Raw genomic sequence first — 18,350 nt, 5'->3', positions numbered from 1 at the left:
ATTTATCTGTGAAAATGTAAAATGTTGTGGTTAATAGTGAGAATATGATGAAATTATGGGCTGCTAGTGTTGTACAATAAATTCGGCTAGACATGGGTTTCATAAGAATTTATCGAATTTGCATTTTTACGAGCTGAGGACTAAATTGTAAACAATGTGAAAGTATAGGGTTAATTGTGTGATTTGCCAAAAATATGAATTATTAACTAATTTGAATAGATTGAATACTGATTATGTTGAATTTGATAATATATGGACCAAAATAAGCTGAGTTCGGGTTTAGATCAGGGAAAGGAAAAGATTAACGAGTAGCCGTTAGTTGATATCCAAGCAACTCGAGGTAAGTTCGTATAATTAGAATCGAAATTTAAACAAACTGTGTTTATTTGAAATAGATGAATAAGGATTGAATATATGTAATTAATGAAATTTGAATGCCTATATTAATGTTTACCGTGAAATATCGAGTCCCGTTTGAACCATAGAAAGTCGTAGGATACAAGTGACATGTCACTAGGGTTACCGTTTGGTCGAGCTCTAGCATTTGTTGTGGACTCACCATAGCTTATATGAGCTTACTGTTTCAGCTCTTCGGGGCTTACCGTTTAGCTCTTCGGAGCTTACTGTTTATCAGCTCAGGAGGAGCTTACTGATCATGGCTCGAAAGAGAGGAAATAATGATAAATTGATGGATTACCGATTTATACACTTAATGTGTATCACCCTAGTATCCCTCGATATTTCAGTAGGTTTAACCGGCATTATATCGATATGATTTATGAAGATTATATGATATAAGAGCTATATGATTTACATGAATTATAAGTTTCATGAATTACATGGATTTTATGATATATGAATACATAAATTATGTGAATAATATGATACATGAGATACTTATATAATTAGTATTTGATGTTATATGAATGTCATTTGTTTGGTTTCATCATTATGAAGGAATGAATATATGGATGTTAGATGACTAACTTGTGAATGGTGATGTGATTAGGCATTATGAGCAAATGGGTTGAATTTTAATTTGTTATAATGCTTATTGTCATTTGGTAAGTTTAATTCTATATTATACGTGCTTACTAAGCTTAATGCTTACTTTGTTTATTTTTTCATGTTTTATAGATTCGAAAGCTTGCTCGATTCGGATAAAGTCAGAGATTACTATCACACTATCCAAACAACTTTTTGGTACTTTTGGAACTCATGGAAGATATGTAAATATGGCATGTATAAGCTAGTTTATAGGTTGTGAAGTATGACCATCTTATGTTAATGACTTTAATGTGAACTTGGTATATGAACAAGCTATGTGATATGGCTTGAAGTAGTTATAGTTGTTTTGGTTGTATATATGTGATTCTATATGATGTGTTTTGGTTTATAAAAGATGGAATGGAAAGATGCAAATGTTGTTTTGAGATGTGGTTTATACATGCTTGGTCCATGAATGCAAAATTGGTATATTTGAATGGTACCAAATGAGGTATGTGTGCATGAATATGTTTAGTAATAACTTGATATAGTAAGTTGATATAAATTGTTTGGAATGCCTATTATGATATTGAATTGGTTGAGATTTGGAGCATGTTTGGAATTGGTATTATAGGTTTATGTAATGTATATGAAATGGTTGCCTATTGATGTGTAAATATGGTATAAATTGCTTATGTAAGGATGCTTAAATTGGGTGGCAAAAGTGGCTTGGTAAATAGCCTACTTCTGTCCACATGGCCTAGCACACGAGCATGTGGCTTGGCCGTGTAACACCTAGTTTTCACACAGGCTGATCACACGAGCATGTGGCTTGGCCGTGTAACACCTAGTTTTCACACGGCCTGAGACACAGGCATGTCTATGAGTCGTGTGTACCAAACGGGCGTGTGGTCTGGCCGTGTGAGCAAGTCAGACAGTTACACGGGGTTAGACACGGGCTGGGACACGGCCATGTGATCCCATTTTGAATGTCCACACGGCCGAAGACACGGGCGTGTCACTTAGCTGTGCGAGGGACACGGTTGGGGCACGCGGGCGTCACAGATTTGAAAATTTTCTAAGTTTATGAAATTTGTATATGTTATCGATTTAGTCCCGAATGTATGTTTTAAGTATTGTATGCTCAATTTAAGTTTATATTGAATATGAATGAATGATATTTACCGAAATGATGTTATACTTGATTAATGATTGTTCTGAACTGATTTACAAGTCCGGTAATGCCTCTTAACCCATTCCGGCGATGGTTACGGGTTAGGGGTGTTACATTTTATCGATACTTCAACCTATATAGTATTGATACTTTTTTCTAAAAGGTCTAAATATCACCATTTGATACCATTTTCATGCTTAAACCAAAAACTAATTCAAATAGTGCATTAAAGCATACTTAGAACCTGTTCAAAAATATTTTAAAGCATATTTCAACATCCATTAAGCAATCTTAATATCAACCGAACCAACATGTCACATTTTGGCATTATTTCTCATCAATACATACCAATTTTATAACAAAAGCACAACATCAACTTACTTTCCGTTCAACTAACCAATGTACCCTAATATGGTACCCAAATCATACCAAATCAATTTATGCCAATCCATTTAATACCATGATAATTACTTCTTACCATTAGCCAATTACTACTTAATCAATATCTATTTCACATATGGATACTTTATAACATCAAACATTACTATTTCTCAAAATTATGCATAACATATACTACAATTCATATATCATTCAAATAGACAAAATCCGTCACACCTATATACATGCCACAAAATTAGAATTAAAACAATCAAAGGTCTATCAAATCACTGATAGGATAGTGTGAGCTTTGTGGTGATCCAACCGACGTGTTCCCCAAATCGAAGATTTACAAGGAAAAGGAGACTACGAGTAAGCATTTTGAATGCTTAGTAAGTCCATTAATGCTTAGTAAGTTCATACGAAATTTACTTACCTTAACATTACAACAATTTATACAATTGTAATAGATTGATATTTAACATGGCATCTTTGGCAACCTTGCACTTTCATAATCATTTCAACAAATATATCAAATGGGTTAGTTCGATTACATGTAGCACCCCAAACCCGGCCCAGACGTTATGGCCAGATCCGACATGCCACATCGAAGGGTTTAAAATAATTTCTATTGTTGATCCAAAAAAAACTTACTTAGTGTTTTAAAAGATAATTTCATTATAGGTTAAAGTGAATGGAAGTCATGCACCGGTAGGAAATCGAAAAGAGGTGGTGAGTCCATCGATCGCTAAGTACCAAGCTCCTTCGGATCCAATCCTAGACATGCATACCGCCATTGCCACACCTTAACGTCATGGATATTTCTAGAAACCGATTCGATTAAGTCATTTTAGGAAAAGTGATTAATTTTGGAAAATACTTTCATTGGGAAGCTTTGCTTGTTGTCGTTTTATTTTGAAATCAACTGTTGTTTTTGAAAACGCGCCTAAAGCTATCCAATTTCAACAGTTAAAATAAGTATTACCTATCTTAGTAATACATATTAAAACCATCAAAATAAATAAGCGGCCTTATTACATTTAAAAGCCCAAAACCTCAAACGTAATTAAAAGGATGTCCAGTTCACGGAAGAAAATCAAACTTTCGAGCGGGTGGCCACTCCGAATTCCTCACGACTCCAAGCCCACTATGGTTGGGGATTTCTGCGTGTAAGAAAATAAAAGGGTGAGTTTGGGGAAACTCGTGTAAGGAAAACCCATTCAAAGCCCAAGTCACTCAAGCACATTGGGCCTAAGCCCATTCAAGTAACAGTGGTCTGGGCCGAGCCCTTTTCAGACATAATAAAGCGGGCCTTAGCCCTTATTCAAATAACAGATGGCCCATAGGCCCATTTCAAAATACATGCAACATCAAGTAAACATATGCAAGCCCATTTGGGAGACTACTCAACCCACCAACCACTACACTCCACCCGTACCACCCATACACTCCATGTGGGAATAGCTCAACCCACCCAAATTTAACACTCCACAGATTCTTGACCTTTGTCTTGCTCGATTATCAATAAATTGAAGCAAAGCCTCCAAAGACGTGGACAAGCCACTTTCAGTACTTCCTCCGTCAATATCCCAGTCCCATGCATCAGATAATAACATGGCATGCAGTAAATAACAACAGTCAAACATGCATTTAGGTCAATTTAACCCTAGGGGTATTTCGGTAATTCATCTACTAGGGGTAAAACTGTAAATTTTTCACTTGTAAAGGTATTTCAGTAATTTATCTATTTTAGGGTTTTTCATGCATATTCCTACCTTTCACGTACTACGTAATCACGCATCGAGGGTCTTACCGAATTGGGCTGCTGGCCCATCATTCTAATTTTGGCCCATTAAGCCCAAAAATATCGAGGGCATAGAAATCATGCACTTTGCAGTCCAAACATTGCAGCTTACCAAAAACATTAATCGATTTACCTCACGAGCATTCGCACACTCGCAAATCTACAAAATACCGCCGACATTTCGGATTTTCGGCTTTTGCCGATCTAGACTAAGAAAGAGGGTGTTAGTTACACACCTGTTTGCGACGATATGTTGACGAGATCCACACACGAACCGCCTACAATTGGATTACTAACACGTTAATCTAACTATTCAAATACAAACTACATATTAACCCCTTACAATATTCGGCCAACCACACCTACAGATCATAGTAAGCTTATAAAAAATCAATAAGCAACTCATTAACAAATTTTTGTTAATGTTTACCTCATAATCATAATTTCACTGCAAGCTGTCTTCCTGAGCAATAGTCACTAAATCATTTATAACTGGAGCTACGAAACTCCAAATCAAGTGCCGTTAATTTTTCTTGAAAATAGACTCATATATCTTCTATCCATAAAATTTTTAGAATTTTTGGTTTAGCCAATCAATACCAGATTTTTCTTAAAGTTTCCCATGTTTCACTGTTTGACTAATCTGACCACTCTTCATTACGAATCAAATTTCTCATTGTACAGAATTCAAAATATGTTCTTGTTTATTTCATTTGAAACTAGACTCAACAAGCTTTAATTACATAATTTATGTAGCTTCTAACTCATCTTCCACAATTTATGGTGATTTTCCAAAGTCACGTTACTGCTGCTATCCCAAGCAGATTTATTACCAAATCACTCTTTCACACCTAACTTGCATGCTTGTTATTTAAATATGTATATCACCAATCAATCATCACATATCTATGATTTTACTTAAGTATAATCTCCATTTCATCATTTTAAAGCACAACATGTTAGCTGATTTTTCCCTTTAACATCTAAGGCACATGCATGCTCATTTGTTTGGCTCAACTTCACCTATCTTCCATTTTTCATCAAAAGAACATGAAACAACAACCATTTCCTTCATTTTAATTCATGACTAAATGCTCACAACACAACTAAAAATCAAAATATACTTCAAGAGTTAAGGTAGAATCAAGAAGAACTCATGAACCTCAAAATAGAAGCAAGGTACCAAGAACTTACCTTCAATTTTCCTCCTCCTAATGACCGAATACTCAAGAGCTTTCTCCTCTCTTTTCTCTTCTCTAACTTTCAGCTATGATGAACAAAGATGGACAAAACTTTGTTCTTTTCACCCCTTTTTCTTTTAATAAAACTTCATATTTCATCCATTTAATTCTTTAATACAAAAGACATGATATTCTTATCATGAAACATTTACCTAACCCATTATCATGGAATATTTACCTAATCCATTATCATGAAACATTTACCTAACCTATTATCATGAAACATTTACCTAACCTATTATCATGGAACATTTACCTAACCTATTATCAATTTGTATCAATTTGTAACATAAATTATGGATATCAAGTGTACATTTTGTCTACAACAACATGATGGTTGGCCACTTCATGTAAAATGGGAGGTTTGTCATGCAAATCCTCCTATTTTGCACTCCTATTTATTTGGCCACTTCAATTTAGCCTATAGCATTTTCAAACATTTTCACATAGGTCCTATTTCATAATTTCACTCACAAATGACAAAATCAAAGCATGAAATTTTGTCAACATTCACAGAATTCCCGAAAATTGGGGCGTTACATTACAAGTCATGAACTCATAATACAATCATATAAACATTTAACATTCCATCATATGACATATACCACTAGTTCAATTTCAACTTATAACATATGCATATATTCATATATATATTTTCATTCCAACCATTTCGTTTTCATATAGTACCATTTCCATTTCTTTCTTTCACTTAGAGAACTGAAGTAGATTGTACTCGGATACTCAAGGTTCATTGGATTACATATGTGACAGCCCTAATTTGACCCTAGTCGGGAAGTGGTTTTGGGACCACAAAACCGAGTTATAAGAATAATTAATTGTTATATTCTATGCTTATTATATGTGTACATGCATATGTGAAAGTTTCATGCTCTAATTTTGTCATTTGTATGTGAAATTATTAAATAGGACTTATGTGAAATAATTATGGAAGGTGATAGGTAATTTTAAAAAGGGATCTATTAATGCATGTCACAAAAAGTTTGGACTTGCATGTCAAATATCCAATTTTTGATTATGGTGGCCGGCCATAATGATTGTTGATGGGCAAGATATATGTTTAATTAAATATTATAATAGGAATTTGCATTATTTTGAAATAAAAAAAAATATTAATTGAAATAAGAAAAGAAGAACAAAAGGTTTGGTTCATCTTCTTCCTTGCTTAGCCGAACCTTAAAGAAGAAAGGGGAGATAGCCATTCGGTCACTTTTGAGCTAGAATTAAGGTATGAAATTTATGTTCATTTTTGAAATTATAGCATATATTAAGTTAGTTACTAAGTCCCTAACTTAGCCATGTCAAAATTTTGATTTTTTTAGTAGTGATATGAGTAATCGGCTATGGAAGATTTTTGAAGAGAAAAAGATTAAGGATGTCACCGATTACGTTGTTGTTAAATTTTGCATATCTTGTACTGTGGGTAAAATGCACAAAATAAATATGGTTAGAACTAACATGCATTGCTGTTCGGTTTATGCTTGAGGAGTTTAAAAATTTGGGAGCTTAAAACTGTTTAAATTGCTATTTATATTGCTGTCCAAAAGTTTCAATTTTAGTAATGTCCCATTATTAATAGTTGAAACTAAGAAACAAGTATTTGATGAAAGGATGTAGGTGGCTAAATTGTCTGAAAATTTAATTGTTGTTAGCTCGAAAAGTATTCGAATGCGTGCCGGAAATTAATATCTAAAGGCATGCTAGAGTTTAATATGCCGAATATGAACAATTATAAGTTAAATTAAGGATGAATTTGAGTTGGCTATTAGTGATTTGTGTGAATCATTTAGCTAAGTGAGGTATTCGGCTAGGTCCATTTGAACAAATGTTTTGGTGTTGGCTGTTTAAATGATATTATTTTTGTATTAAGTTGAATTGGAAGATTGATAAATGTGTTAAAGATGACTCAAGACTTATATAAGCATATGGCAATAGCTAAGGAGTGAGAATTTTTTTTTTAGTTGATGTATATGTGTAATGAGTAGTGTTATATATATGTGATTTATTTGGTAATAGAAAATTTGTTAAAATGCTTAGTAAATGGATATTTGGCTAATGTTGTGTATATAAATTACTTAAAATATTAACTTTAAATGAGTACTAAAGATTGTATATGAATTCGGCCTTGGGAGATATGTTAGTATAAAAATGCTTGAAAGTTAAATAGGTGATTGCTTTAATGACCAAATGTGCCAAAGAATAATGCATGATCTAGTTGACCAATATGTGTTAAGGGAACATGAATAAATATATTTTGATGAGCTATACATTCGGTTATAGTATGAAATGCAATGTTAATACTTAGTTGCTAGTATGTATATGTGTGCTAGCCGAATTTGAACTTGAATAATGATTTGAACACGATGTATTGTATTGAGATTATGCTTAAGTGAAATTATAGAATTGTGATGAAATTGATTGGTGATATACATGTTTAAATAATAAGAATGCAAAGAGTTGTGAAAGAGTAAATTGTAGTAAATCTGCTTGGGACAGCAGCTGTAACGTGAATTTGGAAAATCACCATAAATTGTGGGAGTGGAGTTAGAAGCTTAATAAATTATGTTATTAAAGCTTAATGAGTCTAGTTTCTAATGAAATCAACGAGAACATATTTTGACTTCTGTACAATTAGAAATTTGATTCGTAATAAAGGGTGGTCAGACTAGTCAAACAGTGAAATAGGGGAAACTTTAAGAAAAATATGGTATTGATTGGCCAAACTAAAAATTCTGAAAATTTTATGGATAAAAGATATATGAGTCTATTTTCAGGAAAATTTTACGGTAATTGATTTGGAGTTTCGTAGCTCCAATTATAAATAATTTAGTGACTGTTGCTTAGGAAGACAGCTTATTGTGAATTTGTGATTATGTGGTAATCATTGATAAACATTTGTTAAGGAGTTGCTTAATGTTTTCTTATAAACTTACTATGATCTATGTGTGTGAAAGTCGAATATATATATTATATTTCTAAAGAAATGCTTGAATAGTCGAATAATGACTAGTTTAAAATTTTTGAATTTAAGCTCAAGAGCAAGTAGAGTCGAAGTTGGATAGGGGAAAAGAGAAAGTAATTGAGTAGCCTTTCCGCAACCGTTCAAGTATATCCGAGGTAAGTTTTGAGTAGTCACATTTAGTATGTAATTGATAATGTCTTGATATGTGTATGATAACCGTACTGCGATCTATTGATTCTATTTGAATATAGTTGAGTGACAAATAATTTAGGTTTAAGGCTTAAAGCCGAATAGACATTAGAAGTTAAGCTTGGAAAGTAAAATGGACATATATTCTTATGTATGCTATTGAGCCAAAAGTTATATGAATGGTGCCCATGTTATGCTATTATTCGAATGGAATAAATGAACTATGATTGTGAGATGTTATGTGAATTGAATTTTCTTGCGAATAAGTATGCATGACATTCAGTGATGTATATCCGGACTTAGGGTCCGAAGGCTATGTGCTGGAATTATTTCCGGACTTAGGGTCCGCAGGCTATGTGCTGGAATTATATCCGGACTTAGGGTCCGCAGGCTACGTGCTGGAAATATGTCTGGGCTAAAGTCCCGCAGGCTTTGAGCTGGTATTATACCGAGTTTAAATTCCCGCAGGCCTGTGCTGGTAATTGGTTTCAAGTCCTAAGACCTGACAGGCTTAATGCCAGTAAGTTGAGTAAGATTACGATATTGAATGTTCGCAGTAAACCATCGTCGAGTAAGTACTATACATTTAAAATATTCAGGTACGTATTACTTACTCATCGGTGAATTGATTTCGAAGTGAATCATTAGCATCAAAGAAGAATGTATATATAAATATGATTGATGGTTATATTTGCGAATATGAGAATGATTTAATCGGACATGGTATATTCGTATATGAATTATATGTTAAAATTTCTTTATGTACTCATGTACATTCAGTCAATGATTTTGTGAATTATTAGTATTAAAGAATGATACTTAAGTGTGAATGATTGTTATATCTACGAGTAAAACAATGACCTATTCGGTCAAATGTTGTTAATATATGAGATTATTTGATTTAAATGCATCTTATGAATTTTAAGTAGAAGAAAAATATGTGCTAAGAAATCTATGTATATGTTTATGTGTATTCGGCCATGAAGCAATTTGAATTGAGAATAAGTCTGTTTAAATGAATTTTTCGATTTTCGATAAGTTTTTAATTGTTTGTGATGCTTAAAACTTACTAAGCTTTGAAAGCTTACTCTGTTCTTTATTTCTCTGTTTTATAGATTGTTGATTTTGGCCACCAACTCGGGGATCGTCAGTAGTTCATCACACTATCGATCTTTTGGGTACAGTTATATTTTGCACTCGAAATGACATGTATAGGTTAGGCTGATGATAACTATGTTTTGAAATTGTAAATATTTTGGCCATACGAAAATGGCGTATAACTTAAATATCAGTATGTATTTCAGCTTGATCTCTGTTTATATTTATTGACACTGTGAATGAGATAATTAAATGTTTAGTTCGGTAATACCTCTTAGCCTTAATCCGGCGATCGGATTTGGGTTAGGGGTGTTACAACATATGCTGACATTATCGGGCTGCTAACACTAGCTTCGGATCAAGGTTGCTAACACTATCTTGGTTCGATGCTGCTAACACTAGCTTTAGAGAACCCGCAACATATGCTGGGCTTCAAGCCATTGAATTAATCCCTGATCACAACACCTATTTTCCTTTTTGGAACCCTAATGACATGTCATTCGTATCCCAATTGTTTATTAAGTTCACAAGGGCTTTAATACCATTTCCGTATCAATTCAATCTCTCCGTAACAGTTTATATATATCGTATAACCTATATCATCATATCTTTGCTATTCTATACCTCGTATAAATTCATGGTTGCCATATAATTCATACTTTACAATTTAGTCCTTTAGATGCCAAAATCGTCGATATTACCCATATTTATAAATTTTTTTGTATAATCATATAATTCAAACATAATATAAAAGAAAAATAGTAAGTTTCATATTAACTTATATGAGAAAACAACAACAAACAAGGTGCGGGACTAATTCCCAATTTCTCCTTTTTTTCAATTATTTTCGGTTGATTCAAGTTCCAATTTATAATAATTCATTAAAATTTATCAATTCTAAACATCTTTTAACAACCTATTATAACCATGTATCATTTCAATTTCATTCCTCTACAACCCTATATTACTATAAAATATAGCTTATTATAACCAATTTAAACATCTTTTCTTCAATTCTAAACACCTTTTCTTCAATTATCTTCTAGTTGATTCAAGTTCCGATTTATAATAATTCATTACAATTTATCAATTTTAAACATCTTTTAACAACTTATTATAACCATATATCATTTCAGTTTCATCCTCTAAAACCCTATATTACCATAAATTATAGAAATTTAACATCAATTTTGAAATTCATGCATTTTAGTCCCTATGTTCAAAAACTAGCAATTAAACTTACAAAGTAGTCATATTTCATATCTAAGCTTCAAATTTAACCAAATAATATCAATAACTTCAAGCATTCATCAATGACAACATTCTGAAATTTTGACAGTTTTGAAAGATAACACACGGGTTAGTTAAACTGAGCTTCTACGATTTCAAAAACATAAAATTTACGAAAAACAAACTAATCTAAACTTACCATGCAAGTGGCCGAAAATTTTACTTTAAAAGAAATGACTTCTCTTGTTTTCTTGGTCTCTAAATGGTGAAGAAAAGAAAGAAAGATGAATATGACAACTTATTTATGTTCTATTCATTTATTATATTATAATATACTTAAAATTTAATAATACTATAACAAATTAATCATCAACCGTCCACTCGCTTTTGAAAATGGCTTATTTTTTATATTAGACCCTTAATTAAAACTCTTTTAGTCCTTTGACAAAGAAAAATCTATAGCGAATAAATTTTACCACTCTTATGATTTAGTCTTTATACCTTAATTAATCACTAATTCGGCAAAATTTCCTATCCAAAATTCAATTCACCTATACAATAACTCAGATTATTAAAACGAAGTCCCGATACCTCATTTTCCAACATCATTGATTTTAGAATGAAACACTTGTACTTAAACTAACTATTCAATTAACAAATTCGTTAGACCAAAATTCAATATAATATCATAATTAACTCAAAAATATTAAACAATAATATTTATAGACTCGATCATTAGAGAACGGGGTTCTAAAACTACCGTTTTCTGTACCACTGAAAATCGGGTTGTTAGAATCATTATTATCTAATGGTCACCATTCTTTCTCAAATTCCAAATTCATCTTAGGGCTCAAAATTTTCCACCAACTTATGAAATTTTTTCTTATAAATATCTAATTATAAAATGACTATTTTACCGTTAAACTTTCTCTACAATTCCAGCCTTTATTCATTGTTCACTTTTAGTAAAATCGCACTTCTAATCCTTCTTCTTTCTCATTTTACTTCAATTTAATTGTTCTTATTTTTTAATTTTTACATTTTTGCCCCAACACTTTTCACTTTCTTACAATTTAGTAATACCTTGGATTTATTTTTCTCAATACTTGAGTCTTTTTAGTTCCTCCCAATATCCAACTACCTACCTATTTAACATTGATAATTCCTATTTTAATTATTCTAAAAATTCTAACAGGTGTGGTCTCGTATAAACACTATTTTTGACTTAAGGGGTTTTAAGGATGGCACACAATAATTAAGACTCATGCTAAGTTAATCCCCTCGATAAATACTTCTTATCAACACCAGAACAAAAGACATGAGATATATCCTACATAGCTAACATAGCCTATACTCTTTTCAAATATGATCTCAACACATTAAACCATCATTTTCAATTGCTTTTAGCACTGTGAATCACCTTTATTTTAATAATTGTGTACAATTTATGTAACTTAATTGTTATGATAAATATATATATCTTTGAAGAATCAGATGAGTTTATATCAATACTTATGATGCCTTCCGGGTCTAGTTTACAGCAAACACATTTATATGTAGTTCAGTATTTGAAGTTCACTTTCATATGTATATATTATCTATTCTTGGCATTTCTTGTTGTTTAATTAGGATTAGCTTTTATTTTGCTTATTTAAATTGGCATGTATTATAATCATATTTTTATTCGTTGTATAATATTATTGATGATTAAGTTTAATGTCTCAAATTAAAAACATTAATTTAGTTAAAGCCTATTATGGAAAAAGTCGATATTTCTAAATAAAATATAATAAAGAGTGCTTATGTCTTTTAATTTTAATAACATCTACATATTGAAGATAACTACTCATTTAAAACTACACTTTAAAATTTTATTTTATCCTAAAAACTATTTATCTAACATTTAAATTCATTTTAATTAAATATACATATTGATATATATTTTTATCGCATAGACTTCAAGCTCTTAAATTGAAGAATAATATACACTTAAATTTGTAAAATCACATTTTCTCAATTATTACAATAGCAACAACGTCACTAAAATTGAAGCAATAAATATAAATATATATTAAATTACAATTATTTTCACCCTAATTAAATTATAGTGTTTTATAGTGGTGCATCAAATTTAATAGCATTCCAAATAAAATCAAACTGTTCATGACTCTTAAAATATTTATGTAAGCTAATTTTTTTAGTGTTTCAAGGGCTGCAAAGTCTTTTTATCATTAAAATGGTTAAGTCTTAGAGAGATTGTTAGCTTGTTAGTAGGAATTGTTAGCTAGTTAGTAGGAGTAGGAAGTTAAGTTTGTTAGCTTGAGTTAGGTATATAAATATTAGCGGATATATCTGCCCCTAATTTTTTAGAAATTTATATAGCATCCCCTTTAAGATGAATTTTATTACATTAAACCCTTTAAAAATTTAAATTCTAAAAACCATTCCCTTTTAAAGTTTAAAAAATATATATATTTATCCAATTACAATGGAGCATTACTTTCGTGTAGATATATTTTATGCTACAATTGACTCTCAATTGCAAGAATTGAATGAGAAGTTTAAAGAAGATATGGTGGAATTACTTATGCTTTGTTCAGCTTTGGATCCTCAGGATGACTACAAATCTTTCAATATTGATAAAATTTGTAAGCTTGCAGAGAGATTCTATCCTGAAGACTTTTCAAAACAAGAGAAGTTGCATTTGAGTTGTCAACTAGAACACTTTGATCTTAATATTCGTCAACATTCATCTTTGTGGAGTTATCCTCAATTCCTAAATTATGCCAAGAGTTGATTAAGATAGGAAAGTTAGTCATTTACTCGCTTGTTGATAAATTAATTTGACTTGTGTTGACTCTTCCTATTTCAATAGTTACTATTGAGCGTGCATTTTTTGCTATTAAAATTGTGAAGAAAAAAGATTGAAATAAAATGGAAGATTATTTAGGAAGTTACTTGTTCACATACATTGAAAAAGAAATTGCACAAACCTTTGACTATGATTTAATTATTGATGATTTCTGTGACATGAAAGAAAGGAAATTACAATTCAAAATGCCCAACTTGTTTAAATAGGTGAGTGATTTTTTTTTTTGTATTTTAGAACATATGATTTCTATATGTAAAAATTAAATTTTGATTTTGATTTTTTTTCACAAATAGTAAAAGATCATATTAAATTTTAAATTTTGATATGTTAATATTACTTATTAGAAATTGGAAGTATAGTGTAATTATTAAAGTTAAAATGTTAAACTTTAATTTTTTTCATATTTCAAATCATAAATATATATATATATGTATACTTTAATTATTGAATAATTATACACTAAAATAATAGTAAAAAATATATATAGTCAATAATATTAATATAGATTTACCCTAAGTACTATATATAAGCATAGCTTATAGTTACTGAATTTGATCACCCTTCCCCATTTTTGCTTTCTGTGCTTCAATTAGTTGTCTGTTAAATTAACAAACCTCAATATTATAGTAGTTTGCACTTTGCAGGAATAAACTTGTTGCAATTTGATTTTGTCGTAGGTGTTTTAATCATTTTATTTATTTATTACAAATATGACACTGGGTTACGAAATAAGAAGAAATCTTCTTGTATCCCATAATTTCGAAACCTTCGAGATTCGTAGAGTTTTAAGCTCTTCTGTGTTTTTCAAAAAAAAAAAAAGAAAAAAAAAAAGAACTAGAACAGGCTTCATTTGCCTTTGGATAAAGACAATTCCTGGGAATATTAATGGGAAAACAAAGCAAAAAACATATGCAACAATTTTATATATATGAACTAAACTTGTCTAAGGATTGGGGGTTATGAGCTCCTTAACAGCTTCACTGGTATCGTCGGGGTTGAGTACGAAAGCAGTAACGAAGTCAACAAATTTGAAGGCCTTGTAAATTGCAGGATTGCTTGCATTAACCAAATCTTTGGCCGGTTCTATGAGGCTCTCATCCCTTGGATACACGAAGAAACAAATTGTCGTCCTAGCATATCTCGAGTTCGTCACCACTCGATGTTCAGCTCCTTTTAGTTTCCCGTTGCTGATAATCTATCTCCTCCACCCAAATTAAAAATAGTATGAGAAAATTTTTAAAAAGTGAAAGTTTATGAGGAATGATATGATGGGGGGGGGGGTTACCTGTAAAAGGTAGCCTATATTAACGACCAAGGCATGAGGAAGAGGTTGGACGCCAATCCATCGGCCATCTTTGAAGACTTGGAGGCCATTTATTTGACCTTGAAGAAGAATGGTAATGATGGTAGGATCGCAATGTTTAGATAATCCCAGTGTTAAACTAGGTGCAGGGCATGGAGGGTAGTGATTAATCATGATTTTGGGAACTTGAGTGAGATCGTTGCTGAAATAATCGGCGCTAAGCCCTAATCCTTCACATATAAACTCTAGGATCCTACAACTCAACTTCCACATTTCAACCGAATACGTCCCAACCACTTCTCTGAAATTAATTAATGAACCAAAAGACGAATGGAAGGGTCAAACTATGGAAAGTCAATAACCACGAATATTTCATGCAGATTACATTTAAAGCTGGAAGTTTAAGACATATCACATACTATATATAAAGTTTTGATTAGAAATGACGTGATAGTTTACCTGTATCTAGTTGGTTTTTCAGGCCAATATTGAATGCGTTCATCTAAAGGACGACAAGGGTGCGTCACGGCATCCCTCCAATAGTGAAAATCCTCCCTGGAATAAGCGTAGCTGCTCGTGTACAGTTTGCAGCTTCCGTTGGCGTCCTTGCCGCATTCCCTTTCTTTGTCCAGCCCAGGCATAGCATGGAATTCTTCTGCAACATTCATCGTTTCATCCATTAACTCCTCCGAAACTCCATGATTGATTACCTGATGTTTTCCAAAAATATATTACTGTATAAAAAAAAGGATGTTAATTAATCTTATATCATGTGATCATATACATATGTTTGTACCTGGAAAAATCCGTAATCTTGACTAGCTTTCAGGATTTGTTGAATGGTATCTTTTGGATCATGACACTGAAGATCAATCACGGGGATGGATTTTTCCAATGGAACAACGAGATTTCCGGGTCTTCTCTCTGGTGGCATCACATAACTTTCTGGTAAAGATCCATCATAACACCAGCTCGAAAGTAGTTCCATGGTTTCAATCTCAACGCCAAAGTTTCGAAACTATAGAAGATGTAGGTTGTTTTTCTTCGAAGCTGTGTAAGCCATAGAGGAAGTAAACGGGGGCATTAAAATCCTAGTCCCATAGAAAGTTGACCCATAAATAAACAAATAAAATCCCTTTCGCAAGTCATATGCACCGCATCATCCAATTTTCTAATTATATAGCAATGATAAAGATGCTGGTGATATTGAATTGGCAAGTTGACATTATTTTTTTTTCCCAGGAAATTAAATTAGTTCACATTGTTTTTCCACCTTTCTTTATTAATCCAAGGTGGTGGGATGATGTATGATTTGTTATTCAATTCTTGCTTGCGCTGAAATGCACGTAATTATGTAGTAAAAAAAAAATATTGGACCCATAGTATAGTAGCATCTTAGGTAGTACTCCATGGCAGCCTTTAAACCAAGAAAGTTTGAATCATGGAAAAGATTTGTAGTTTTAATAAAAGGTTGAGATAAATTTTAAAATTACACATGAATTTTAATGATACATGAATTTTAATTTTATACAATTAGACATATCAAACTTTGATTATGGCTTAAATGTATACATATAAAATTGATTTTAATTTAATTGTACACATAAATAGATCAATTTATTTTTATATTAGATAAGTGTAATTGTTTGTGTATGCAATATATAAATGTAAAATGATATTATATCAATAATGGTGCTGGTCGTTTGTAAAAACTAAATTATGTCACATATAAAATTACACAAAATCAAAATTTATATAAAGTTAAAATTCATGTGACCGTAAAAAAATAGAAAGATTGTTGATTGATTGGCATGATATCATTTTTGGTTAGAAGGACACAGCAGTTGGGGGCAAAGAGAGTAACAAAGGAGTAGCTAGCCCACGGTGAAGCCGAACTTTTAACATTATTGCTAGCTGGGAATTCATGTTTAGTAATACGTAGGTAGTTTTAAGATGAATGAGAAATAAAAGGAGCAAATGGTGAAAGTGAGGGTTTACCCTCAAGTTGCAAAAGATGTGAGTCGGAAATGCAAGCATGGAGAGAATGATATTTTGTTTTGGGGGTATTGGAAAAAGATTAGAAAATGTCCAAGTTTTGTTGCTTACTTCACGGAATACAAAATATTAATAAAGGGAGGTTAGGTTAATAGGAAACAATAGATTTGTGTTATGGATAATAGTTTTTAATCATAGAATTCCCGACAATCACGTATTGGTAAACCACTACATGATGAAAATCAACATGGGTGATTGGAGCACGTAAAGTACTAAAGCAACCCTATCAACAAACGGAAGCAACTCAATCCAATGTTCTTCCACTTTCAAAAACAACTAAACCTTATCATTTTATAATTTTGTACCCTCAAATTTGAATTTTAAAGTTTTATTTTATGTTTAACCCCATTTTTTAAATTTAAATTTAATATTGGGTTAAAGTTCAATTTTAATATTAATTTTAAGTGATTGAAACATAATAAAAAAAAATTAAAAAGTGTGTTTGGGTGAAGGATTTTAAATTTTTGACATTTTTAAATGCTAGTACTTTTAATTCTTTTGTTTTAATAAATAATTGATTTGAAAAAAAAGGTTATTAGAATTTCACAAATTAAACAATAATTATAGTAAAAATAAATAATATAAAATATTCAATATAAATATCGTTATATTTGTTTATATTTGTTTAAAAGTTATAAATAGTTTTAAATACAAAATTAAAATATATATATTAAAATTAAATAAAATGATTTTTAAAGAGATAAAAATGATTTTTGAAATTTAAGTTTTCTTTTATACTCGAATCATGTGAATTAAATCATATAAAATTTTGACGAATTTTGAAAAACTAAATTGTAATTTGAAAAAAATTGAAATATTGAAATTCCTCTTAAAATTAATCACAAGTTTTAAAATTCTCCAATATATTTACTCAAAAAATAATATCTTTTAAGTTTTTTAAAAATACAAATAAAATCCCTCTTACAAATTTCTTACCCAAATCTACCCTACAATTATAAAAATATGCTGAGTCCACTTGCTTCAAAACTTTGCTTCAACTTCTTCTTCAACAAATTTTGAATCAATTACTAATCTACTA

At 31.2% G+C, this 18,350-nt stretch overlaps 1 protein-coding gene across 1 annotated transcript; it reads right to left on the bottom strand.

Annotated features, from left to right (window-relative positions):
* Positions 1-14,606: 14,606 nt before the first annotated feature.
* On the bottom strand, positions 14,607-16,563 carry LOC108485469 (hyoscyamine 6-dioxygenase-like). Its single transcript, XM_017789315.2, has 4 exons — positions 16,053-16,563; positions 15,716-15,966; positions 15,239-15,557; positions 14,607-15,148 (listed from the first exon to the last, which is right to left on the bottom strand). Exons 1-4 carry the CDS (start codon positions 16,242-16,244, stop codon positions 14,897-14,899), a joined length of 1,014 nt encoding a protein of 337 aa, XP_017644804.1. The 5' UTR covers positions 16,245-16,563; the 3' UTR covers positions 14,607-14,896.
* Between the last annotated feature and the right edge of the window lie 1,787 nt (positions 16,564-18,350).

Source organism: Gossypium arboreum, chromosome 11, assembly GCF_025698485.1.
Source record: "Gossypium arboreum isolate Shixiya-1 chromosome 11, ASM2569848v2, whole genome shotgun sequence".
Classification (NCBI taxonomy): domain Eukaryota; kingdom Viridiplantae; phylum Streptophyta; class Magnoliopsida; order Malvales; family Malvaceae; genus Gossypium; species Gossypium arboreum.
This window is presented reverse-complemented; position numbering and strand designations above follow the sequence as displayed.

Bases quoted from the DNA above. Each gene is read 5' to 3' on its own strand.
- LOC108485469 (XM_017789315.2), bottom strand. From the start codon at position 16,244: ATGGAACTACTTTCGAGCTGGTGTTATGATGGATCTTTACCAGAAAGT. The intron at 15,967-16,052 runs GTACAAACATAT...GGAAAACATCAG, and splicing joins AAGATTACGGATTTTTCCAG to GTAATCAATCATGGAGTTTC. The intron at 15,149-15,238 runs GTAACCCCCCCC...TGGAGGAGATAG, and splicing joins ATATAGGCTACCTTTTACAG to ATTATCAGCAACGGGAAACT.